Genomic DNA, 27,873 nt, shown 5'->3' on the forward strand with positions numbered 1-27,873 from the left:
CGGGTTTATTTTTCATTCAGAATGAATAGGAAAACCCGAAAAAGGTATAAACTCTGTATAGACAAATCATATCCCTAGATCGAAAATGCCAAACATTATATTTTTTGATAATTACACGGGCGAAGCATAAAATTAACATATTTTTTGAACATAACATAAAAAATAGATTTTTCTCACCTCGAATTGAGTGGCCATATTTTTTAATGGATTTTAGGTTCCAAAACATTATACATATGCATGTATGTACATACATAAATACAAGTATCTTTCGGATTTTGATAATATTAAATAGCAGACATTTTTAATTTCACAATGCAGCATTTGCAGCTTCAGACATTATAATGCAAAGGCGATGCATTAAATTATGCTCACACATACATGTAAATGTGTAATTTATGTAAAAAAAGTTTATGTATACACATTTATAAACCTATAAATATACAACTAAAATGTATATGTATATTAACACATACCTGATCGATGAAAATTTGTTAATAGTGACGAGAGAGTGAATTTAAATTTGTAACAGTTTCAATTGAAACCCGAAATTTTTTTGTTTGGTTAAGATTTATTTACAACTAAGTAAACCAAATGTTTATTTAATAAACAATTGATAAAGACGGACTTAAAAATTATGAAGACTTAAGGAATATTTAAATATTTATGTATATATCCATGTTATATGTAATGTATATGTTCGTAACATACTTTCGCGCAGAATAAAATTTTAATATAAAACTTTTGTATTTTTACTTTTTTTGACATAGTAAAAACAATTCCGCCAATAAGTAGTTTATATTATTTTTTATCAAATTTAAATTGAAAAAATTGTTCCTTTGTGCTGCTAACTTACTCCATAATCATTGTTCTTTCAAAACGCGTTAGGTAAATTGTAATGTATTAATATTCAAGCGAATCCCATAATATCGTTTGTGAGTTAGGTGACCGATTCTCGATAAAAAAAAGATGGTGAGTGTTTTTATGTGGTTACTTTCAACATCTGAAACTTGTTAAACCAATCTTGTGCTGTTCATTAAAAAAAATTATCATTGGAGCAATTGTTAATAAATATACATATATGTATATATATTCGTTATTAAGCTCTTACTAAATCTGGTGAATTAACTGTTTTATTATGATATCTACAAAGTAAATAAAATTTAAATTATTTCTTCTATAAATCTATATATAATGTACAAAAAAACTTTGAAATTGAAATTTATGCGGACGAATTATGTTTTTAGAACCTTTTTTTATATATTTTTTAGTTTAGTAATTATATAAACACAATTATCTAATTTAGTTAATGTAATGTATGTTAAATGCGGATAAACACAAGATTAATTCGAAAAAAGTTCTAATCAACTATGACTAATGTTTTGGCAAAAAAAAAATGGCGGATTACTTGCGTATATGTATGTATATTCGTTAAACACGTCACTTTTTTGTGATTTCTCGTTTCTTTACTTACATTCTACCAAATGCATCATGCATCCATAAATATGTAAAACAAAAGGAATGTATGTATATTTAAAACATATGTACATTAAAGAAAATATTGTTATATATCGAAGTAATCTGACTTTAAACCATGTATTCTTTTTATATACTTTAAAAATATATGTTTATTCATCAAGAGATGTAACGTTTTAAATGACCTGAAAACTTTCACAATACATGCAATATGATATGATTGTCAATACCATATTGTACAGAATATACATATGTATGTACTTATCCGAAGCGAAACATGGAGAACTATGTTTCTATGGGAGTTCTCTTGTTTGTTACCGCCCAATTTTTAAATAAAGGGTGTCTTCTCGTGTGGCGGAGTTTTTTATTTATTTTATTTTTGGCTGTTTTTAGGATTTTTATTCTGCCGCAAGAATATAGGTAGAGCTTTCACATTTGTATAATTTTTTAACATATTTTAAAGCTACATATGTATGTACATATGTATATAAAAATAAACTTTGAACTAAAAATATTTTATAAAATGTGAACTAGCCATTCTAAACGGCAGTATGCAGTTGAGGATTTTGGGGTTACCTTTTTTGCTATAAAAAAATCAGATTTTGGAAATTTGTTATTTACTCTATATCATTTGATACATTAACATGAGCTTAGAGTACTTAAATATCATTCAGTCCAGTCGTTATTATACCCTTGCAGAGGGTATTATAATTTTGGTCAAAAGTGTCCAACGCAGTGAAGGAGAAATCTCCGACCCTATAAAGTATATATATTCTTGATCAGGATCACCTCCTGAGTCGATATGAGCATGTCCGTCTGTCTGTCGAATTCTACGCAAACTAGTCTCAGTTTTAGAGCTATCGAGTTCAAACTTTGCACACATCCTTCATTTCCTTGCAGGTAGTACATAAGTCGGAACGGCCGGGATCGGTCGACTATATCCCATAGCTGCCATATAACTGATTGATCGGAAATGCCATAACTTCGTTGTTTTTTAAGATAGAGGGTTGGGACTTTCCACACATGTTATATTTGACCAACATATCTTATGTACAAAATTTCATAAGGATCGGCCGACTATATCCTATAGCTGTCATACAACGATCGGAATTGGCATAACTTTGGTGTTTTTTAAGTTAGAAAGATGGGACTTGGTACAGATTCTATTTTGGACAAAATAATCTGATTTGCCAAATTTCATAAGGATCGGCCGACTATATACGATCTTCTATATATCTAATAATATAAGATGCGTGGCGCCATCTAGCGGACTGCGACTGAACTGCAAGGGTATATCAACTTCGGCTCCGCCCGAAGTTAGCTTTCCTTTCTTGATTTTTAGATACGATGAAGGAAAGTAATTTTGCTAATTTAAAGACTGCCTTCTAACTGCTTTATATTTAAAACTACTTAGAATTTTTGAAAATCACTTTACCACTTTTAACATGTGGTGTTTTTTTAAAAGAAATTTAAAAAATTAAAATAAAAACACAAAAAAAGGCTAAAGTCGAGTTTTCCAACTATATGATATCTGGAAAAATACAGCAAGTTTAAAATAAAATATTTCGAATAGGAGGATGGAGGATGCAAAAAGATTACCTTTGCATTTGCGCACTATGTGTCTTTCGTTTCTCGTTTTTCGTGCTTTGATTCATCATTTATGAGATTGGTATACATAGATAGAATTTCATCCTTATCTGACAATCTTTATACGTTACCTGTTTCTACATACATACCGCCTTCTTCCAAACCGCCCCCATACTGGCTACACCTGTCCGCTTTTTAATCGGTTTCTAATCTTATGTCTTATTGCGTCCATCTGGTAGCTCGGGGTGGCTTTTATATCCCAGAACTCTTGTTGTCTAATGTTGATAATGATTTGTGTTTTATTTCAAATCCAGATGGAAGTGCACTTATTCCAGAGCTTTGCCTCTTTCTAACACACTTATTCCAGAGCTTGGATTCTTTCTAAAGATCCATAGCACGCTTGAGGTTTTAATCGAAATAAATTCTTCTATTGACCTTTAGTGTCTATTAAATCATTCCGGCTCAGCCTTACACCTATAATATTCAATTTATTATCGATCTCTTAAGCTTGGGTGGGTTCAGCCTCTTCAAAAAAATCAATTTTTTTTATTGTCTTATAAATTTCTACAGAATTTCGAGAATATTCTCCCAAATTTTCAAGTCGATTCGAATAAAAGTTTCGGAGATACAGCCTTGAAAAGGTATACGCTCGAGGTCAGGCAGAGCGCAAACCTTTAAACGCGTTATTCTCAACACTATGTTTTCAAAGTCGATTGACAAGATTTCTCGGAAACTACACAACCGATCTTGATCAAATTTTGCACAGGCCTTCGAGATACGATTTTCGAGAACTTGAAAGAAAGGATTTTTTTTTCGTTGATAACAACTTAAAAAAAAAAAAATTTTTAAAGGGCAGGATGGTTTGAGACTTCCAAAAAAATTTTTTTCCCAAAAATTTTTATATAATAGAACTTTATCTCAGGAATATCCTGTGGAAGTTTCATGTCGATCGGACTAAAGCTCGCTGAGATACCGATTTTCTAGTTTCTTTCCATATACTTTCAATTGCTTTTAAAACTTTAGACGCGTTTTTCTCAAAACAACTTTTTCAAGTCGGTGCGTAACGTAACTCAAAAAGTAATGTTTGGATATGAATAAAATTTTTCACACATCTTTTATACAATAAATACTTGCGGATGAACGACAGCATTATTTTTAAGGTAGTAGACCACTGTGATGGGTTCAAAAATCGATTTTTTTTTTCGACATTTTTTGAAAGAACCTTATTTCATTACCTTATTACTGTTACTAATTTAAAGTATAATTGAGTCAACTTAATTTTTTTGTACCCTAGAAATTATTAAAATAAACATGTAAAAGTTACAAGACGATTGCATTTTATTTTCTTGTTAAAAAAAAAATTCAAAAAAACGTCCGAATCTGGGCCGTTACATTGGTCTACTACCTTAAATTTATTTTTTATCGGTTTTACGGACAATAATGGGCTGATTTTTATGTAAAAATGGTACCTCCGACTTTACAACCGCGCCAAAATTTTTTGAAGCGACTCCGGCCGACTGCCCGTCACGGGATAAATAATAATTATTTCTTAAAAATAATTCCTAGATACTCTCCAAATATAGCTATTTATCGTGTAAAAATCGCAAACATTTTTTTCCGCCTCTGAAACCATCCTGCCCCCTTTAATCAAATTTCACCACAATTTGAATTTTTTTTTGCAAACATGGGTCTCAAAAATCCAATTTTCACTTCTTTTATTTTTCCTTCGTTCAGTTTCTAATTTTGGTCTGTACTAAAAGAAAGTATTTGGTCTTTTCATTTCTCATGATTCTGTCAGGAATTGTGCTGTCAATGAGGAAGCAACTTTTTTCCGAGAGGTCACCAGAAATGACGTCTGAATGGCTGACTGTTTAATATTTCTTTCTGAAAATTTTAGAAATTCTTCAAAAATTTATATTTAAGAAACTTGAAAGTTGTACTAAATTTTTTATTCTTTGTATAAAAAAAAATATTGAAAATAGTCAATTTTTTGGCCGAGTAAAATCGGCAAAATTAAATTTTTTGGCTGAGTAAACCCACCTCACCCCTTACACCCGTTTATTCTTTAAAACTCTCCTTTAATTCTTTAATATATCTCTGGAAACTTCAAACATTCCGCTCATTTCCGAAACTTTTATTACTCCTCTTCACAAAAAAGGGAAAAAATCCGACACTGCCAATTATTGAGATGCTTCTAAATTGTCACTCGCGCCTAGTGCGCGTAACATCTGGTGTTCCCCAAGGAAAATTTTTACATTTTTTATTAACGAAATGGCCTTTGCCTTAACTAATTCACTTCTTATATTTTTGACATTAATTCGATTTCGATAAATTTCAAAAGTGGTGTTCAGCAAATAACCTAATGCTTAAGGATCGAAATATAAACTCATGCCATTTTTATCTATTTAGTCCCCACCAGGCTACGTACTGGCAATAACGCAGCTTTAAATTTAAAGTTCTAGTACTACATCTTGTCGCTTTTCTCTATCTTAATCTTAAGCGAAAAAAATACATATCACAGATACTGATTATTCCTAATTTTTATTTTTTCCCTCAAAGAATTATAATTATTCTGAACGAAAAAATAAAAATGAATTCATAATCATTATTTAGTGATTTTTAAAATAAAAATCATAATGATTACAGCCACGGTCTGATTTGTTAAGCATGCATTTTTGCATGAATAAAAGAAAAATATCATAAAAATGTGCATATATAATATTCATTGTATATTCTTACTAGAACGACGTTTTATTTTCATTGGCAGGAATACCTCCTGGGAGTTTTCTTTGAATTCTTTTAAGTTGATTTTAATAGTGGACAGAATAACGGTCTATTGTCATGGTTTAAAAACCATATTAATAATTAATATTTCAAAACTCATGTCCCACAATAAGCGTCACAAAAAAACTTTAATTTACATTTGAATAAATGAAATAACTTCTTAATCATTTGCTGGGTTCTGCAAATTTTTTATCGCTGCGGGTTGGCATTGGTAAATTGTAATTCTAATATTTTTTGTTCGATCTGAGTACTTGGTGGCGAACCGACCCCAGACTCTGACGAAAACGATATGCCTCTTGCTCACTCTCATGACTGAAAAACTTTTTTGATCGATCTGAGCACTAGGCTTTATCTTAAGCGGGAGCTAAGAATCCGGATACTATTACTATTACTTAGAAAAACTGTTTCTCAGCTATGAGAGTGAGCGAGAGGTGTCTGTTCTCCATCAAATACTTAGATCAAAAAAAAAATACTTAAAGTTGATTAGATGACTTCGATTTACCTGAAATCATCGATCCAATTAAAATATTTGAAATTCGTCTAGAGATTCAGAATTTGTGGAATAGAACAAAAAAGTTTATGCCAACTATACACAAAAATTTTAGGAGGCAATTAAAAAAAACAAAAACATGTTTAAAACGCATAATTGATTGACAATAGAACCGTAGAAAGAATAACTTTTTTGCTCGTCAAACATGTTTTCCCGTTGTGAGTACTAGGTTTAATTTATATACATATTCATGTACAATTATTTTTTGTCTTTTATTCAGCAGATAAAGGACAAATAAACAAACGTCATTTTGGAGAAAAACTGAGATATTGATACTTAAAAGCGGTAAAATTAGTACACATCCACGTTCTCGAATAAAAGTGGTTATTAAAATTGATTATTAAAGTTTCATATTCGTTAAAAGTGTCAAAATAAGTTAAAATGGCACAACCGCTCCCGATACGTTTTCAGGAGCATTTGCAAGTAAGTATTAGCTAATATTATACTATATTTTAAAAATCACAATTTTCCAAAAATTATATTATTTTGTATGTTTAAATTATAATTATAAGTCGGCCGTTTCGACTTATATACTGCCTGCAAACAAAAGAGAGATGTGTGCAAAGTTTTAAGTCAATAGCTTTAAAAATGAGAGACTAGTTTGCATAGAAACAGACAGACGGACATGCTTATATCGACACAGGATGTGATCCTGTTGCACACTTGTGACCAAAATTATAATACCGCCTGCAGGGTAATAAAAATTCATCAAAGAGGGAGGGTTAGAAAAATATGTGGTAGTTGCTTCACACTATATGATGTAGGTCCCGGAATCAGCAAAAGTTTATAATGACATCTCAAATTTATGTTATAATAACTAAAATGGTCTTTTTGTTAATTGAAAGTGTCAGAAGAGTAAGTGTATTAATACAATAATGGGTGTATATATAACTTCGCATTTATATGAAATTTTTATCATATGAAAGTACAAAAATACAAAGAAATAAGCAAGAAAAAATTTCCAATGGTAATACAAAAGAAGAGGAACTCATATGAGGTAAAATTTTCGTACGTGATATTAACATTTAAAAATTTTTTAAATTGAAAATAAAAGCTATAATTCGCTGTAATCAAAAAATATATGTAAATCGATCTCATAGTTTCCATATGCTTTTTCGACCTTCAATTTTGTTAACTCTTTATATTATATCATTTAATATTGTTATAACGACGATAGGTGCGGGACAATATTTTTTTTTTTTTTTTTTTAATAGCAGGGTACATTTGTATTTAAAACTGTCCATTGCGGACAACCATTAAATTGTTTAACATCAACTTCACTTATCATTGGTAATGCATGTAGAACTAATTAATATTAAACTAGAGTAGTTTTGAGTATGTTAGCAGAGTGTAGTGAATCTAGACAATATGAGTGACAGAGATTTTGTAAATATAATGATACAAATTTTATGCTAGGTTGTGGGTATATCTCGAAGAGGAAATGTCTTTGAGGTGCAAATTTATGCAGGACAACGTTCCCAAACACACGTCTAAAATACACGTAGTTTTCAAAATTCGAAACGTTCTTTGGTTAGGCACGGTTGTATGAAACCAAATGTGCTATCGCTATAAAACTTTTACTATAATCTATAAAAATATTATCAATATTATGAATATATGGGAATTAAGAAATAAACGACTATATCCTTTATATAAATTTTACAGCTATGTGTTTCGATGGGAGCGCTTAAATTTTGGTGAGAGAATCCATCCACGAGGGATTCCTGTACTAGTTGATTAGTCCGTCTGTCTGCTTCGACGCAAACAAGTCTCCTATTTTTAAAGCTATTGACTTTAAACATGCACATATCCTCCTTTTTTTAAACTTTGCACTCAGTTTAATCCATAACGGCGGAGATCGGAAACTTTGGTGTTTTTAAAGAAAGTATGTTGAAACTTTTTACAGGTTACATTAGGTATGACTAGTTACCATGCATGAAATATCTTAATAACTTTCAACTTCTGTCGTAGTTTTGAAAAAAAGGATTGTTACGACCCGCTCTCCTTTGTTTTATACCTCTATAGGTCGCGCAGATCTTTGGCGCTTATTCTGTATTATACCTAACAAAACTTCCTAAAATTTTAAGGGAAATTTTTTCGATTTTTTGAAAATTGTTTGGAGGAACCTGGCCATTATTCTATGTATTTTCCAATTAACCATCCTTTACTTTTACTTATTCTAATTCTATATTTTTTATAAACAGCTTACAAATGTTGGGATCAATGCAAACTCATTTTCGTTCAGCACTCTTACGATGGAATCGGATAAGTTTATATGTGTTCGAGAGAAAGTAAATGATACTGCCCAAGTGGTTATAATCGATATGAATGATGCTACTAATCCCACTCGTCGACCGATATCAGCGGACTCTGCAATTATGAATCCGGCAAGCAAGGTCATTGCCCTTAAAGGTAAAACAACTTTTAAATCCAAAAATAATAATTATTAATATTTTATAATTTTTTTTTTTGTTTTATAGCACAAAAAACATTGCAGATTTTTAATATTGAAATGAAATCTAAAATGAAAGCGCATACAATGAGTGAAGATGTGGTGTTTTGGAAATGGATATCGCTGAATACTTTAGCGCTTGTTACGGAAACGAGCGTATTTCATTGGTCAATGGAAGGTGATTCAATGCCACAAAAAATGTTTGACAGACATTCTTCTCTTAATGGATGCCAAATAATTAATTACCGGTGCAACGCTACGCAACAATGGCTTCTTTTGGTGGGAATATCCGCGCTGCCCAGCCGAGTTGCTGGTGCTATGCAGTTATATTCGGTAGAACGCAAGGTTTCACAAGCCATTGAAGGTCACGCTGCTAGTTTTGCCACTTTTAAAATTGATGGTAATAAAGAGCCAACAACGTTGTTTTGTTTTGCTGTGCGTACTGCTACTGGCGGCAAGCTTCATATTATCGAAGTAGGAACTCCGCCAAATGGTAACCAGGCTTTTCCTAAGAAAGCTGTAGATGTGTTCTTTCCGCCAGAAGCGCAAAATGATTTCCCAGTCGCTATGCAAGTTTCGGTCAAGTATGATACAATATATTTGATAACGAAATATGGATACATTCATCTTTACGATATGGAAACAGCTACATGTATTTACATGAATCGCATATCTGCGGATACGATTTTTGTAACTGCACCACACGAATCCAGTGGAGGTATAATTGGCGTTAATCGTAAAGGACAAGTGTTATCTGTGACTGTGGATGAGGAACAAATAATTCCGTACATTAATACGGTGTTGCAAAATCCTGACTTAGCGCTACGCATGGCTGTTCGTAATAATTTGGCCGGTGCCGAAGAACTTTTTGTACGCAAGTTTAATAAGCTATTTACAGCAGGTCAATATGCTGAAGCTGCAAAAGTAGCTGCTCTAGCACCCAAAGCCATTTTACGTACTCCACAAACCATTCAACGGTTTCAGCAAGTTCAAACACCAGCAGGATCGACAACACCTCCATTACTGCAATATTTTGGAATTCTTTTGGACCAGGGAAAATTAAATAAGTTTGAATCTCTAGAGCTGTGTCGTCCAGTTCTATTGCAAGGAAAGAAGCAATTGTGCGAAAAGTGGCTTAAAGAAGAAAAATTAGAGTGCAGCGAGGAGCTAGGTGATCTCGTAAAGGCTTCCGATCTTACTCTGGCTCTTTCCATATACTTGCGTGCAAATGTTCCCAACAAGGTCATTCAATGTTTTGCTGAAACTGGACAGTTCCAAAAGATTGTACTATACGCTAAAAAAGTAAACTTCACGCCTGATTATATTTATCTGTTGCGATCGGTAATGCGAAGCAATCCCGAACAAGGGGCTGGCTTTGCCACCATGCTTGTGGCAGAAGAAGAGCCTTTGGCGGATATCAGCCAGATTGTGGATATATTTATGGAACATTCTATGGTGCAGCAGTGTACAGCGTTTCTTTTAGACGCTCTTAAACATAATCGAGCTTCAGAAGGTGCCCTTCAGACGCGTTTACTTGAAATGAACCTTATGTCTGCGCCCCAAGTGGCTGATGCTATTTTGGGTAACGCCATGTTTACTCATTACGATCGTGCCCATATTGCCCAATTGTGTGAGAAAGCAGGATTACTGCAACGTGCTCTTGAGCATTACACAGATCTTTATGATATCAAAAGGGCCGTTGTGCATACTCACATGCTAAATGCCGAATGGTTGGTCAGTTTCTTTGGCACTTTATCTGTAGAGGACTCCATAGAATGTCTAAAAGCGATGCTTACAGCCAATTTACGCCAGAACCTCCAAATTTGCGTTCAGATTGCAACCAAATACCATGAACAACTTACAACTAAAGCTCTTATTGATCTTTTCGAAAGCTTTAAAAGCTACGACGGTTTATTCTACTTTCTAAGCAGCATTGTGAATTTTTCGCAAGACCCTGAGGTTCACTTTAAATACATTCAGGCTGCATGTAAAACTAATCAAATTAAGGAAGTAGAGCGTATTTGTCGAGAATCAAATTGCTACAATCCTGAACGGGTCAAAAATTTCCTAAAAGAAGCAAAACTTACTGATCAACTTCCTTTAATTATTGTTTGTGATCGATTTGACTTCGTTCACGATTTGGTACTTTACTTATACCGTAATAATCTTCAAAAATATATTGAAATATATGTGCAAAAAGTTAATCCTTCTCGTTTACCAGTTGTAGTGGGTGGACTTCTTGATGTTGACTGCAGCGAAGATATCATTAAAAATCTTATCTTAGTTGTAAAAGGACAATTCTCTACAGATGAACTTGTGGAAGAAGTTGAAAAACGCAATCGGCTAAAACTTCTTTTGACGTGGTTAGAATCACGTGTTCATGAAGGTTGCGTTGAGGCCGCCACGCACAACGCATTGGCCAAGATTTACATTGATTCAAATAACAATCCAGAGCGATTTCTTAAGGAAAATCAATACTACGACAGTCGTGTGGTGGGTCGGTATTGCGAGAAACGCGATCCCCACTTGGCTTGTGTCGCGTATGAACGGGGTCATTGTGACCGCGAACTGATAGCAGTTTGTAACGAAAATTCTCTATTTAAAAGTGAAGCCAGGTATTTAGTTGGACGACGAGATGCCGAACTGTGGGCAGAAGTGCTTTCAGAATCAAATCCCTATAAACGTCCGTTGATTGATCAAGTTGTGCAGACGGCTTTGTCTGAAACTCAAGACCCCGATGATATTTCGGTGACAGTCAAAGCATTTATGACTGCTGATTTACCTAATGAACTTATAGAACTTCTTGAAAAGATTATTTTGGACTCCTCAGTGTTTAGTGACCATCGTAATCTACAAAATTTGCTTATTCTTACAGCAATCAAAGCAGATCGTACGCGTGTCATGGATTATATAAATCGTTTGGATAACTATGATGCCCCAGACATTGCAAACATTGCAATTAGTAACCAATTGTACGAAGAAGCTTTTGCTATTTTTAAGAAGTTTGACGTAAACACTTCCGCTATTCAGGTACTCATTGATCAAGTAAACAACTTGGAGAGGGCAAACGAATTTGCTGAACGTTGTAACGAAGCAGCAGTGTGGTCCCAATTGGCTAAAGCTCAGCTGCAACAAGGGCTGGTAAAAGAGTCTATTGATTCATATATTAAAGCCGATGATCCGAGTGCATATGTCGATGTAGTTGACGTAGCCAGTAAAGTGGAATCATGGGACGACCTTGTTCGCTACTTACAAATGGCGCGTAAAAAGGCACGTGAATCTTATATCGAAAGTGAATTAATATATGCATATGCGCGAACAGGAAGGCTAGCCGATCTCGAGGAGTTTATATCAGGCCCTAATCACGCAGACATTCAAAAAATTGGTGACCGTTGTTTTAATGATGGAATGTATGATGCTGCAAAACTGCTTTATAATAACGTCAGCAACTTTGCACGGTTAGCAATTACGCTAGTATATCTTAAGGAGTTTCAAGGGGCCGTCGATTCTGCTCGAAAAGCAAACTCTACTCGAACCTGGAAAGAAGTATGTTTTGCTTGTGTGAATGCAGAGGAATTTCGGCTAGCCCAAATGTGTGGGTTACACATAGTCGTCCACGCGGATGAGCTTGAGGATTTAATAAATTATTATCAGAATCGAGGATATTTCGATGAATTGATAGCGTTACTCGAATCTGCCCTGGGGTTAGAACGTGCTCACATGGGAATGTTTACAGAGCTTGCTATATTGTATTCCAAATTCAAACCCTCAAAAATGAGAGAACATTTGGAACTGTTTTGGTCACGCGTTAATATACCAAAAGTTCTGAGGGCTGCAGAATCAGCTCATTTGTGGTCTGAATTAGTTTTTCTTTATGATAAATACGAAGAGTATGACAATGCTGTTTTAGCTATGATGGCTCATCCCACTGAGGCTTGGCGTGAAGGTCATTTTAAGGACATTATCACTAAAGTGGCAAATATTGAGTTGTACTACAAAGCCATTGAATTTTATCTTGAATATAAGCCATTGTTGTTGAATGATATCCTTCTTGTACTGGCACCTAGAATGGATCATACCCGTGCTGTTAGTTACTTTTCAAAAACTGGGTATCTCCCACTTGTGAAGCCTTATTTACGCTCTGTTCAATCTCTTAATAATAAGGCAATTAACGAAGCTCTTAATGGACTTTTAATTGACGAGGAAGACTACCAAGGATTAAGGAATTCAATCGATGGCTTTGACAATTTTGATAATATTGCACTGGCTCAAAAGCTTGAAAAGCATGAACTAACTGAATTCAGACGAATAGCTGCATACTTATACAAGGGTAAGTTCGCCATTTTTTTAAATTGAACTTTTTTTGGTTTGGGTTTGATTATGTTTGGTTACCACATTTTTTCACACAAAAAGTAAGATTTTTTAATTGGATAATTTTTTGGACTTAAAACAAAAACAGATTAAACTTGAAACATGACTTGAAACTATAGTTTAGCTAGCTTGTTTTACTAATAGCTATTAGTATAACAAGTAAACAACATTATTTTATTTAAGTTTTTATTTTGAAATTTAAAAATGGAAATAAAAAATACTTTATTTTTAATTTTAATCGTCTATCCAATTATAACGTTTGTTATTTGTGCGAGTTTGTACGTCAAATATATAAGATTTTCTGCATATAATATTGTAACATTTTTTAAAACTAAATTTGGCACAATATTTTTATATATCCCTTAAATTTATAAAAAAAAAATGTGTTGTTATTATAATTTACGGATTTGGGTAAAATTTTCGTTTAATTCTCTAAAAGCTCTACAAATATGTTTTTATACCCTTGCAGACGGTATTATAATTATATCGAAATTTTCATTAGGATCGCCCAACTATATACGTCTGCCAATTTCATAAGGATCGGCCGACTATATCCTATAACTGTCATATAACTGAACTATGTACTGGAAATGGCACAGCCTTGCTATTATTAAAGATGCTTGAGGCTATTTCCAACATTTTTATTAGAAAATTGTAGTAAAAAATGTAAAAATGTAGTTTCCGATTAATAGGTTTATTTTTTTTATATTAATTATTTTCAAAAATATTAGTTTTTTATTATTCGCGGTACGTCGCCGACGGTTCAAGATTTCCACGGAGTTAAAACTTTCACGAAAAAATGTTTTTATTAAAAACATATTGTAATTACGAACAAAGATAAATATATGTATATTTATTTGAACATAATGTTTCAGCTATTTCGATATTAAAATGTTCATCGTAGGCAACATTGTGAATTTTTCTGAGCCCGTTGAAATTTTGAGACTATTCCCACTTTTGCATTAGAATTGGCGAAATTTTCCTTTGTCGACATACATAAGACAACAAAACTTTTTTAATTTCAGTTATTTCCCAAATTTTTTACCATACGATGATGCAAAGTAATTACACTCAATAGCATTGCATCCAAATTCAACAACAACATCTATTAGGCTGTGAGTTATTAATTTATTTTTCAACTGTGAGCTACTTCCGCCAGAAAACAAAAGTTTTTTTTTCAAAATTTCAATTATATTTTTTTAAGATTGTTCAAATCTGTTGATAAAAATTTAAATACTTCAGCTTGTTGTGTTTTAGACTATTGTTAATTACAGACAGAGATTCAGTTTTATTTGAAATCCACGCAGCGCAGGTAAATATTGAGACTTTTATCACTGTGGACGGAAGTCCACGAGGTGACGACCTGCATGCCTAGGCGTGCGCGAGGAAACTCTATATATAGCCGAAGAATTAAAAATTTTCTGTAGGCAACCGATCTAAATGAATGATATACCAATCGAAAGGTATTGTTTCAATGAGATAATTTTTGTCGAAACATATTCCAAAAGTTATTTGGTTTGGGAGAAATTAGGGTGAAAGTAAAAAATTTTTTAATCACTAAAGTGGAGCTGGTGGACACATTTTAGTCCCCAGATATAATATTTTTATATATTCGCATTCTAGAGCTGAATACGCGTCGATTGGTACCTCAATCGACCCGATCCGACATTTCATTCAGAAGTTATTCGAAAAATTCGATTTTTTCTTCTTCTTCAAAATGAAGCCAGTTTGCGTCGGTTTGTCGGTTTGTCTGTTTGCACTATTTTTATCTTAAAAATCCTGAAAAAAATTGGAAAATGTTTGTTACTATCATATGAGCAACTATTGTTCTACAACTTTTTAAAACACCTTAAGCTTCGTCAAAAAATTAAAAAAACTTTGTGAATGAAAAAATTCATAACTTTATAATTAAGAAAGATATTAAAAAGAGCTTTACACCGTTGAAATGGTTTTTTTAATATCAATTTCACTTTCTTTAAGACCAAACGTCTATATAGTACACAAAAAAAAATACACTGAAAATAAACTTTTTTTTTTAAGAAAAAAAATTATTTTTCAAAATTTGGTCGACTGATCCTTTTTATATTGCACGTTTAGATAGCTTTTGAGATGACGCAACTTTTGATATATCGCTCATATCTGGCAAAATCCGTTAAATCAAGATATAGCCCTTTAAAGTAGCTACCCATTTTGTGCATCCTCCTGTGAAGCTTTCATTTACTTATACATGTGTGTGTATTTAATTGGCAACTTTGCTTTTTGGAGTCTGCATATATTTGGTCAATACCCTAAAAAATATGGAGTATATCTTTTCAGATTTTAGTTTATTTATTTAAAAATAAAATCCAAATAAAAAAGGGCTTAAAAAGTAAAACATAAACATTATTGACTCAACTAGGACTCGAACCCAGGCCCTCTGTGTTAGGAACCACGACGCTCCCCACTCGGCTAACCTCGAACTTTGTTGCTTGATGGCAACTTTTGATGAAATTCTGCTTTGTTTTTCAGTTTCTCATGTCTTAATGAGAAGACTCACAAGGTTGGTACTTTAACCGACCCGGTCCGACATTTCTTTCAGAAGTTATTCAAGAAATTCGATTTTTACAGTTTTTTCAAAATGAAGACAGTGTGTCTGTTTCTCTGTATTTTTTTCTTGGCAATCCTGAATAAAATTGGAGATTTTTGTTAATGTCATATGACTCATATGATATGAGCAATTATTGTTCTACAACTTTTTGAAAAAGCTGTAAAAATCTAATTTCTTGAATAACTTCTAAAAGAAATGTCGGACGGGTCGGTTGAGGTACCAATCTTGAGGTCCCAAAGAAAAACAAGAAAGGAAAGCTTACTTCGGGCGAAGCCGAAGTTGATATACCCTTGCAGTTGTGCCATTTCCGATCGTTCAGTTATATGACGGCTATTGGATATAGTTGGCCGATCCCTATGAAATTTGGCCAATAAAATTATTTTGCCCAAAATGGAATCTGTACCAAGTCCCATCTTTCTAACTTAAAAAACACCAAAGTTATGCCCACTCCGATCGTTCTATGACAGCTATAGGATATAGTCGGCCCATCCTTATGAAAGTTTGTACATAAGATATTTTCAAATATTTCAAAAATAAAATCCAAATAAAAAAGGGCTTAAAAAGTAAAACGTAAACATTGACTCAAACTAGGGTTAGAACTCAGGCCCTCCCGTGTTAGAAACCACAACGCTCTCCACTCGGCTAATCTCGAACTTTGTTGCTTGATGGCAAATTTTGATGTAATTCTGCTTTATGTGTCAGTGTCTCATGTCTTAATGAGAAGAATGCAAAATTTTATGAGTAGAACGCTTTATATGCATATGCCCCCACTGAGCATATAATGCATATAAATAAATGCAGCCACCACCGTTTTGGGCCAAATCATGGATTAAAAGCTAAAAAAAAACCAGGCAAACCAACTCCGCCAATACTTTTCTAATATTTATTATTTTATATCGCACACCCAAAATAAATTGTTACATTCAACAATTGGTTTAACTAGAAAAACTGGAAAAACGAAATTTCCAGTTTTTTTTAATTTTTTATCTTTGCGCATTTATTTTAGATATAATACATGTTTATTATATGATTGATCGGATATGCCATAACTTTGTTTTCTTTTATAAGTTTTATAAGATTGCATTTTGGGAAATCTTATCCGATTTGCAAAATTTTATTAGGATAATTGGCTTAACTTTGTTGTTTTTGAAGCTAGAATGATGGGACTATCTATGGTTTCCGTTTTGGGCAATCTAATCCTATGTTTCATAAGAATCGGCCAACTATATCCTATACTTGCCATATAACTGAACGATCGGAAATGACACAACCTTTCTATTTTTTAAGATGCTTGGGGCTGTTTCCAATATTTTTATTAGAAATTTTGTTGATGGTGAAATTCTCATAAGGATCGGACAACTATATAGGATCCGATATATATAATAATAACATAAGCTTCTGCTTAACTGCAAGGGTATATCAACTTTGGCTCCGCTTGAAGTTAGCTTTCCTTTCTTGTTTTTTATACCCTTGCAGAGGGTATTATAATTTTGGTCAAAAGTGTGCAACGCAGTGAAGGAGACATCTCCGACCCTATAAAGTATATATATTCTTGATCAGGATCACCTCCTGAGTCGATATGTGCATGTCCGTCTGTCTGTCTGTCTGTCGGTTTCTACGCAAACTAGTCTCTCAGTTTTGGAGCTATCCAGTTGAAACTTTGGACACATCCTTTTTTTCCTTGCAGGTATATAAGTCGGAACGGCCGGGATCGGTCGACTATATCCTATAGCTGCCATATAACTGATTGATCGGAAATGCCATAACTTTGGTGTTTTTTAAGTTAGAGGGTTGGGACTTTCCACACATGTTATGTTTGACCAAAATATCTTATGTACAAAATTTCATAAGGATCGGCCGACTATATCCTATAGCTGTCATACAACGATCGGAATTGGCATAACTTTGGTGTTTTTTAAGTTAGAAAGATGGGACTTGGTACAGATTACTTTTTGGGCAAAATAATTCGATATGCCAAATTTCATAAGGATTGGCCGACTATATACGATCCGCTATATATCTAATAATATAAGATGCGTGGCGCCACCTAGCGGACTGCGACTGAACTGCAAGGGTATATCAACTTCGGCTCCGCCCGAAGTTAGCTTTCCTTTCTTGTTTTTTAATAATTTATTATATAGTGGAACTCTCATAAGGATAGGCCTCTCATTTGTTAATTTGTTAAAATAATTTGGTTTCCCACAACTACGAAACAATTTTGGATTTTAAATACATTTTTGGGCAAATTTTTAATGAAAATTTTTAAACTAACCAAATTCCAAAACCTTTGTAAATTAAAAATACGTATAACTTCAGAGCCACTGAAGCTATTGAAAAATTCTTTACGTCTTTGGAAAGGTTTTTAATTATTCCACCTTCTTGAATGTCAAAATCTATAGAGTTAAAAAAAATAGTTTTGATGTTTATCCTTACAATTAAAGTATTGCTAACTGTGTAAATCGCCTGTCCAGAGGTTACTTCCATATATGTATATATATTCTATATGTTATGCGTTCTATTTTAAATAATTGAAGATCAATATATACAAAAAAACAACTGATATCATATAAAAAAACCTCTTGACGAGGTAAAGTACCGGTGACGAACCTGCATGCGAAACCCAAAATATCTGATATCAATTTTAGTGACGAAAATATGCTATTTAGGTGTACAAAATTGCATATAAAAAATATTCTTGTTCGGCACGTGCAAGAAAAACAAAAAAAAAATCAGTCACGTGCCGAACAAGAATATTTTTTATATGCAATTTTGTACACCTATATAGCATATTATCGTCACTAAAATTGATATCAGATATTTTGGGTTTCGCATGCAGGTTCGTCACCGGTACTTTACCTCGTCAAGAGGTTTTTTTATATGATAATTATAATGTGCGCTTTGAATTCCATTTTGAAAAATGGTTCTTTAATTTTTACCGAAATTGATCTGCAAAACAAACTTTCTTGGGTTCGCTTCGTCAAAACGCCTTTTTTGTTATCCCTTAAGGGGGCAGGATGGTTTCAGAGGCTGAAAAAAAAACAGATTTTTGCGATTTTTTTTTTCATTTCTGAGTGAATATTATTATTCAATTTTTTTACACGATACATGGCTATATTTGGAGAGTGTTCAGTTACCGATCGTTTTCGGGAGCTATATTCAACGTTCTAAATATTGGCTTTAGTAAAAACAAGCACAGTTCAATTTAGAGACATTCATACAATTTATTTGAAATGTTTTGGGTTTATAAAAATGATATATATATAGATGTGACTGCGAGGGGGTGAAGATCGAATTAGACTACAAACGCGGGAGCGCGGCTCAACGCTTGATGCTGCGGAGCGATGCGGAGAGCCCGGAAGAGAGCGAGACAAACGCTAGTGCATGACGGAAGATGCAGGTGGCAGATCGACATACATAAGTATAAAAGAAAGTGACGTCCCGAACTCAATAAATTATTGCCGGCCAAACTTCTTTCCGGCGGCTGCTTGACCCGACAGAGAGTATCTAGGAGTTTTTTATGTTAAGAAATAATTATTTTTTATCCCGTGACGGGCAGTTGGCCGGATTCGCTTCAAACAAGAAAGGAAAGCTAACTCCGGGCGGAGCCGAAGTTTATATACCCTTGCAGTTGAGTCGCAGTCCGCTAGGTGGCGCCACGCATCTTATATTATTAGACTTATAGCTGATCCTTATGAAATTTGGCAAATCGAATTATTTTGCCAAAAGAGGAATCCATTAAAACTCCCATCCTTCTAACTTGAAAAACAACGAAGTTATAGCATTTCCGATCAATCAGTTATATGACAGCTATAGGATATTGACGGCCGATCCTTATGAAATTTTGTACATAAGATATTTTGGTCCAAAATGTCCACCAAAGATATTTTGGTGTGGAAAGTCCCAACCCTCTAACTTAAACAACACCAAAGTTATGGCATTTCCGATCAATCAGTTATATGGCAGCTATAGGATATAGTCGACCGATCCCGGCCGTTCCGACTTATATACTGCCTGCAAAGGAAAGAAGGATGTGTGCAAAGTTTCAACTCGATAGCTTTAAAACTGAGAGACGAGTTTGCGTAGAAACAGACAGACGTACAGACGGACATGCTCATATCGACTCAGGAGGTGATCCTGATCAAGAATATATATACTTTATAGGGTCGGAGATATCTCCTTCACTGCGTTGCACACTTTTGATCAAAATTATAAAACCCTCTGCAAGGGCATAAAAATTGTTATCTTGCAGTGCGTAAAATCTGGCCTTACAGTGTTATTGGAAATAAAAAAAATTGAAATGATTTATTTAAAATATTAGTTTCGTGTGCAGATGAACGAAGCAATATTGAAAAATATGCGATTTTGAATTTTTGGCGCGGTTGTAAAGTCGGAGGTACCATTTTGACATAAAAATCAGCCCATTATTGCCAGTAAAAGTGGTAAAAAAAATATTTAATAAATGCGATCGTTCATCCGCAAGTATTTATTGTATAAAAGATGTGTGAAAAATTTTATTTAGATCCGAGCATTACTTTTTGAGTTACGTTACGCACCGACTTGAAAAAGTTGTTTTGCGAAAAACGCGTCTAAAATTTTAAAAGCAATTGAAAGTATATGGGTAGAAAGTAACTAGACAATATCTCAGCGAGCTTTAGTCCGATCGACAAGAAACTTTCACAGGATATTCCTGAGATAATATTCTATTATATAAAAAATTTTTGAAAACAATTTTTTTTTTTTAAGTCTCAAACCATCCTTTAACAAAACAATGTCGTTAATTTTGTCAATCGCAAGTTTATGCATCGCATTACCTCTGGCAATGGAATAATTGTATTTCCCTCCAAAGGTGCCATTGAACATTTTCAGCACATACATATTCCTTTATTAATATTAATTAAAATAACTCATATTTATAAAATTTTAACTTTTCCTTCGTGGCAAATTTTTTCTTGAAATGCCTATATACATACCTATATACATATGTATATAAATATACACGGCCACTCACTTGAACAGCCCAACCAAAGAATTGGAACTACCAAATCTGTAACTCATAAAAAAATTAATAAGTTTGAGCTTATTTATTTATGAAAGTAATATATTATACTGTATAATAGTATTATATTATACTTTTTGATCAATAAACAAGGAAAGCTATCTTCGGACTGAGCCGAAGTTTATATACCCTTGCACTTAACTAGCAGCATTTATTGTTATATATATATCGGATAGTATGTAGTTGGACGACATGTAACTGAATAATCGAAAATGGCACAACCATGCTATTTTTAAAGACGATTCGGGCTGCTTCCATTTTTATTAAAAATTGATTTGAGGGTGAACTGTTCTTTCTTGTTTTCCTTTATTTTTTTGGGTGTCTCGGGTGCGGGGTTGGTTTATATATTTATTGCCCTCGTTCTCCCACTTTTTGTCTTCCCAATTTAATTTGTAGGGGCAATTGAACTTTATTTAACACACAAATAACAAAACTGCTCGAACGGAACTCGTATATATAATCTTTTTTGTTATTAATTCCAGGAAATAATCGATGGAAACAAAGCGTTGAACTTTGTAAGAAGGACAAACTTTATAAGGACGCAATGGAGTATGCATCAGAGTCTGGTAAACAAGAACTAGCTGAAGAGTTGTTGGGCTGGTTTTTGGAGCGTGATGCCCATGACTGCTTTGCAGCATGCCTATATCAGGTTAGTATTTAAGCGTATCCGCCGAATGATTGATCTACCCATCGTTCAGGTATTTGAAAGGACAGATTGACCGAATCCAAATTAGGCACATTTTTTTTTTATAAGAATCGGCCAGATGTATCCGATATTTGGGGTATACATCCGGTCCGATTCAAATAAAAAAAATGCTTGATTTTGTAAATTACCTTTAATCTACTGGCTTAAAAAATTCTGATATCTGATAAATTCTGATTTTGTGAAGAAAGCTATGCTATATAGGTATACAAAAATATAAATAGCATAGCATAGAAATAAATTAAAAACAGTAACACCATACATGTACTCAGTTCAGAACTTGACCCGCTTCCTACGTTTTTGCAGATATTGAGAAGATAAGACAGTGTTTTTTTTCTACTTTTTAAAAGTTTTTTTTATTTAAAGTAATAAAGATCACTGTGGACGGCAGTCCACGATGTGACGACCTGCATTCCTTGCCGTGCGCGAGGAGACTCCATGTATAGCCGAAGAATTAAAAATTTTCTGTTGGCATCCGATCTGAGTGAATTATACACCAATCGAAAGGTATTGTTTTAATTAGATAATTTTTGTCCAAACATTTTCCAAAATATTTTGAAGATGAAAATAAGGAAATATCTCAGCATTGATTTATATAACTACAAAAGATTTATAGACCTTTACAAGCTAAAGGTAAGCGAATCTGTTGTAGTAAAGGAATATAATATGAAAATTTAGTGGTACTGAACTGCATACTAAAATATAGTTGTGAAAGCCTTAATATATCACTAAATTATTCCATCGGTTGAGCCATCGGCTTATATTATAAGTCTTATATTATTCCTCTTCATAAAAAAGGTTTAAACGATAAATTGCTTGACTTAAAAAAAAAGATAAGCTTTGCGTTAGACCAAAACTTCTGGAGAAATTGATTACGTCGCAACTTTAACATTTCTGCAAAAGTATTATTTCGCCCTCTCAACATGGCTTTACTAAACATCGTTTCACTTCCACTAATTGCTTGGGATTTTCCTCCACTGTCCATCGTGGATTTCTGAACTGTATGAAAACAGATATAACAGACGAAGATTTTAGCAAAGTATTTCACTCCGTGAATCATAGATTTCTTTTTCAAAAACAGTCATTGTTGAGTTTTCTTTCCAACATTCTAATGTGGATTGGCTCCTATTTAACATACCGCAAGCAGAGAGCGGTATTTAAAAACACTAAATCCAAGTTGATCCAGGTTTCATCAGGTGTCGCAAAAGGAATGTGGTTTCGTTATTGGTGATATCGATAAAAGATTTTAGAGTCCTATTTGATCATAAGTTGTCATTTAAAGATATCCTTTCTGTGACCGTGAATAAGGCCAGATGAATGTTAGCCTTCATGAAACGATCTTTTAAATAGTTTAAATGATCCGTTTACAACTATACGTAGCTCTGGTTCAACCTATCCCCGAATTCTGTTCCTTGCGTTATGTACAAACTATAATCACTTATCCCATCTCTATCGCCACAATTTTCACTAGGTATGGATAATTTTTGAATTTATATACCTTAATCTAATTAAAGTTAGCAGTTCCTTCTTAATAAAGTTTATCATTAATATCATTTCCAAATAAGTTCTGTAATTTTGTCTCATCAAAAGACGAACTTATCAACAATGTATTTCCAAATATTATTTCTAACTACAAAAATAATGAATGGTTGAGTGAGCGAGCAATTTTAGCGGCTAAGAATAAAGATGCAGATGACCTGAACTACATAATTAAAAATAACATCATTGGAACAATGCATTCATTCAAATCTATTGACTGCGTCACAAATGTAGATGAAGCCACCAACTATCCAATTGAATTTTTAAACTCTTTGGACGTGCCTGGCTTACCACCGAACAATTTACGCCTAAAGGTTGACTCCGTAGTAATCATGCTTCGAAACATAAACCAACCAAAACTGTGCTACGGTACGCGTTTGGTAGTTAGTAAATTGATGAACAATGTAATTTACGCTACGATAATGATAGGAAAATTCAAAGGTGAGGAAGTTCTCACTTCGAGGATCCCGATGATCCCAACCGATATGCCGTTTGAATTTAAAAGACATTAATTTCCGATATGTCTTGCATTTGCCATAACCATCAACAAATCACAAGGCCAATCCTTAAAAGTTTGTGGTTTAAATCTAGAACATTCATGTTTTTCCCATGGTCAATTATACGTGGCGTGTTCACGGGTCGGAAAACCATCTGCGTTGTTTGTTTTTGCGCCTGATAATAAAACAAACAATGTCGTGTATCACAAGGTTCTTAAATGAAGAGCAACCTATGTACTTAAATACAGAAATAATAATGAATGATTAATGTAGTTATTTAATTTTTTTTGTATTTTTTCCAATAAAAAAAAACACAATCTGCTTATTTATTGCCATTAACGCGGAACAAAGTTCTCCGGGTCAGCTAGTATTAAATAAAAACAAGAAAGGAAAGTTAACTTGGGGCGGAGCCTTCATGCCAAATCTTCTATGCCTTCATTGGCCTGTAGCTTTCGCAATATGTCCAGAGTCAGAGAGGGGGAGCTTTGGTGAGACATACTTGGCTCTTTAGCAGTCTCTTTATCAAAAAAAATTCGATAAAGAGATACTTTTAATCATAGCTTGAAAATAACTGTTAACCGTTTTTTTGCTCACGCTCTGTTCGCAAGAGCAACCGAAAAAAAACATGCCGTTTCGGTTTCTCTCTGAGCAGCAGTCTTTGTTTCGGTTTTCTGTTGAACGAATGAGCCAATCATGAAACTCTCGTCTACCGAACATTGCTCAATGAGAGATTCGAGTGACGCTCGCGCAGAGAGACTCAGTAAAAGACCGATTGACTGAAAAAGTCAGCGCAAAAAGTCTTTTCAATAATTCTTTTTCGTTTCGCTGCGCAGTGGTACATGGTACATGCAATTTTCACAAAAAAAAACTTCTTAAAATTTTAAACGTGAATTTTTCCAATTTCAAACTAATATATTGATTATTTTAATTAAACAATAAATAGTTTCCTTCTAAATTCATTTATTTTGAGTTAAGCTTAAAAACTAATAAAGAATTCAAGTTTTTAGAATCTAGTGAACTACTTTTTCCACCGACACTTGAGTAGCCGGTGTGGCTAGTACTACTTGTGACAGCGCACTCAAATGTGGCGATTTCAGCTTGACATATCTAGAAAAATTTAATACATCGTCATTTAAAGGTTAGCGACAGTATATTTTGTCGAAGTTCTCCACCTCAAAATATATTTTGACAAGTTGGTCCGAAACAGGCTCATCCTTTGCTTCTGGAACAGTCTGCACGACATCCAAAAATGCTGATAAAAGCGACTTTTCTTCTGGTGGGTATCAAAATAAAAAGTCCTTATCCAGTTCAACATCATCAATTGGCTGCGAAACAACAGTTTCTGTGGAATGATCCTTTAATAATAAAACAAAATTAATTTGAAATTTATTTTTTCCAATAACAACTTAGAACAGCTGTTAGTGTTTGACGAGGACAATTTTAATTATTTAAACTAAGAAAACGTATCTAAAAGCAGCTATAATATAAAGGAAACGGGACCCAAACTTCAATCATACTTCGTCTTACATGTTTCAGCTCAAGCAGTCGAAAAGCAATTTTTTTTAAATTCTGTTTAGCCAACCATTTCTGGTGTTCTGTTAAAATACAATTCACTCGTGGATCCATATAAATTGCAGATAATAAAGCTAAAGATAATAAAGATAATAAAGCTTTTATAATATTTTGGCTGTTATCGCATTTCAGTTTAAGTTCCATCGAAATAATGAAAAATTCACTATAAACTAAATTTGTATTTTGCAGCTTTATGGTCGCATCATATGCGTCCTTGAAAGCGTCGACATACGTCTCCATCCAGTCCCATTCTACGGCGGTATTAATGATACACTGAGCGGCCAGAAACTCTTTTAGGACAAGTAGTTTTTTTTACCATTAAGTACGTTGAATTCCACCTAGTGACAACGTCGAGCAAGGGTATAGTTTTGTTGTGCTCGATTAAGACGCGTCTGCGCAGGTTACATTTTTATTTTATACATGTATATAAAAAATAGATTTTTATTTAAACTTTACTTACCTATAAGTTTCAGTGCGCAATTTTTTGCATAATTTGCGGCAGATACTAATGTTTTCGCTAATCTCGCTCAGCTGTACACAGCTGTAGAGTGTGCGCAGCACACCGTTCGAGATGAATATTCGCCAAATCCAGATCATCTAGATTACCCACCAAATTGTCCTCACCTGTGTCATCTTCAAAAAGGGATTTCTCCGTTTCGTCATTAAGAATTTCTACGGCTTTGACCATGTTTCTCCCATTATCAGAAGCAACACTGTGTATATACATTTTTTTCTTGAATAACAAAAATATTAAAAACTAACTAAAAACACATTTTTACCTGATGATTTGATTAAGATTAATGCCATATTCGTAAAGAATTTCCAAAATTTTTTCTTTTATGTAGACCCCAGTGTGTGCATGGGTGAGCTGGATCATCCCCAATGTCTTTACAACAATCTCCATTTTATTAATATTTGTGTGAATCATTTGCAGATTCACACATAGAACTGCTGTTTCCATTCTAGTCGCCACATCGATTTTTAACGATAGCAGCTTTCCTTTAACTAAATCCCTTATGCCGTCTTTGATGGCCTGTTCTTTTACGGAAACGAAACTCATAATGTTCCTTGATGTAATTCCGTTCATTCCAAGGACATTATAAATTGGGTCAAAAATTTCTTTGAATCCCTCGCTGTCCAAGAACATAAATGGCTTTCCCTCAGCTGTGACAATTTTCACCAGTGAACTTATAAGTGTGCCTTCACTAGTTTCAAATGAAATTTTTCTTTTCTTCACAACTTGAGTTTCGGTGACTTCTTCGCTGTCACAGTCTTTAAATATTTCACCATGCTTCGATGTCAAATGGCGTTTTAAATTTGTAGAGTGAAAACCTGCTAATTTAACTCCGCACATTTTGCACACCGATTTGTTGTCCATTTTGTTAAATATAAAAAATTGATGCACTTTTTTTTTATTAATTTCTCGTCCCATTTTCAATAAATTTGATGAATCACTGTTTACACGAGAGATTTACAAAGCAAATTGACAAGTTGAGCCCACGAAACTTCACATACACACATACATGCACAAAAGACTTTTTGAATCGTCGAACGCATGCAAACGGTCCGAGAATGAGCAGACCAAACGAAAACAGAAAAAATTGTTTTTCGACTGAGCGCAAGCAAAATTTGTATAAGAGCAACTCAATCGGTTGCTCTCAGACTTTTTGCTCAAAGTCTCAGTGACAAACACTTATTTTGAGACCGCACGAATCGGTTAACAGTTATTTGCAAGCTATGTAATAAACAAATAATTAGGTCTTTCGGATTCAGAGAGTTCTTACCACTGTTAGTGGTACTGAGAAAAATTATTTGTACGTTACATGATTCAACTTATTAAACATCGTTTATTTATTATATTGATGTTATAGAGCTTAAAAATCATAATTAATACTATTTTGCCTATTTTATTTTTTTTAGTGCTACGAATTGCTACGCCCTGATATAATTTTGGAGTTGGCCTGGAAACATAAAATATTAGACTTTGCTATGCCCTATCTAATACAGGTAATGCAATTATTTCAAAATAAATCTAATAAATTTTAATATAAATCATCCTTAAACATCCAAAATAAATTTAAGGTTTTGCGAGAATACACCATAAAGGTTGATAAATTGGAGCTAAGCGAAGCACAACGAGAGAAGGATAATGATAGTACAGAACAAAAAAATATTATACAAATGGAACCCCAACTTATGATTACTGCAGGTCCAGCTCTTGGTATTTCTTCGCAATACCCTCAGAACTATCCATCAGGTGCTACGCCAATATCAGCTGCCGTTACTGGACGAAACTTGGGTTATCCATATTTGTAGAAAATTATTAACTTCAAAAAATGTATCAGCATTAATAAATATTACTATTTAATAAAATAATAATAATAACTTATCTAAACTTATGATAGAAGTGTAAGGAAGTCGCTAAGTTAGAAATTAAAATTCAGTTTCAGATAAGGCATGATGCAACACTGCTCGAGAAAGGTGCGTCGTATTGAAATGGCACGTATATTTTAGACATAGTACTCAGATCGAAACCGTTTTTGACAGGGTCTTGTCGCACCCAAGTACTCAGATCTTAAAAAGAAATAACAAATTTAAATGGGGCAGACAACCCACACCGATGAAGGCTTACAGGTCTCTAACGAAAAGAGTAAACATGCTAATAACTGCATTAAAGATTAAAGAACGGCGCTAGTGTCAAA

At 33.6% G+C, this 27,873-nt stretch overlaps 2 protein-coding genes across 6 annotated transcripts; one reads left to right on the forward strand and one right to left on the reverse strand.

The window, feature by feature from the left end:
* The first annotated feature begins 885 nt into the window (after positions 1-885).
* LOC6494055 (clathrin heavy chain) lies at positions 886-27,566 on the forward strand. 4 transcript variants are annotated; one of them, XM_032456133.2, is made up of 7 exons: positions 886-969; positions 6,615-6,817; positions 8,599-8,806; positions 8,875-13,176; positions 21,343-21,509; positions 27,092-27,178; positions 27,254-27,566. In XM_032456133.2, the coding sequence occupies exons 2-7, from the start codon at positions 6,776-6,778 to the stop codon at positions 27,485-27,487; spliced, it is 5,040 nt and encodes a 1,679-aa protein (XP_032312024.1). In that variant the 5' UTR covers positions 886-969; positions 6,615-6,775; the 3' UTR covers positions 27,488-27,566. The 4 variants fall into 4 exon arrangements, with proteins under 4 accessions (XP_032312024.1, XP_032312025.1, XP_014760052.1 ...); XM_032456134.2 differs by having other exon boundaries at positions 900-969; positions 6,618-6,817; XM_014904566.3 differs by having other exon boundaries at positions 963-1,149.
* LOC123257573 lies at positions 25,271-26,663 on the reverse strand. 2 transcript variants are annotated; one of them, XR_006507681.1, is made up of 3 exons: positions 25,951-26,663; positions 25,632-25,884; positions 25,271-25,563 (listed from the first exon to the last, which is right to left on the reverse strand). XR_006507681.1 is itself a non-coding variant. In XM_044717275.1 (2 exons), the coding sequence occupies exons 1-2, from the start codon at positions 26,601-26,603 to the stop codon at positions 25,689-25,691; spliced, it is 849 nt and encodes a 282-aa protein (XP_044573210.1). In that variant the 5' UTR covers positions 26,604-26,663; the 3' UTR covers positions 25,271-25,688. The 2 variants fall into 2 exon arrangements, 1 of the variants encoding a protein (XP_044573210.1); XM_044717275.1 differs by having other exon boundaries at positions 25,271-25,884.
* Positions 27,567-27,873: the final 307 nt, after the last annotated feature.

Source organism: Drosophila ananassae, chromosome XR (assembly GCF_017639315.1).
Source record: "Drosophila ananassae strain 14024-0371.13 chromosome XR, ASM1763931v2, whole genome shotgun sequence".
NCBI lineage: Eukaryota > Metazoa > Arthropoda > Insecta > Diptera > Drosophilidae > Drosophila > Drosophila ananassae.

Coding starts and splice junctions, on each gene's coding strand:
- LOC123257573 (XM_044717275.1), bottom strand. CDS start 26,603: ATGGGACGAGAAATTAATAAAAAAAAAGTGCATCAATTTTTTATATTT. Junction 25,885..25,950: donor AATCTTAATCAAATCATCAG/GTAAAAATGTGT, acceptor GTATATACACAG/TGTTGCTTCTGATAATGGGA.
- LOC6494055 (XM_032456133.2), top strand. CDS start 6,776: ATGGCACAACCGCTCCCGATACGTTTTCAGGAGCATTTGCAA. Junction 6,818..8,598: donor GTTTTCAGGAGCATTTGCAA/GTAAGTATTAGC, acceptor TTTTATAAACAG/CTTACAAATGTTGGGATCAA. Junction 27,179..27,253: donor CTATGCCCTATCTAATACAG/GTAATGCAATTA, acceptor AATAAATTTAAG/GTTTTGCGAGAATACACCAT.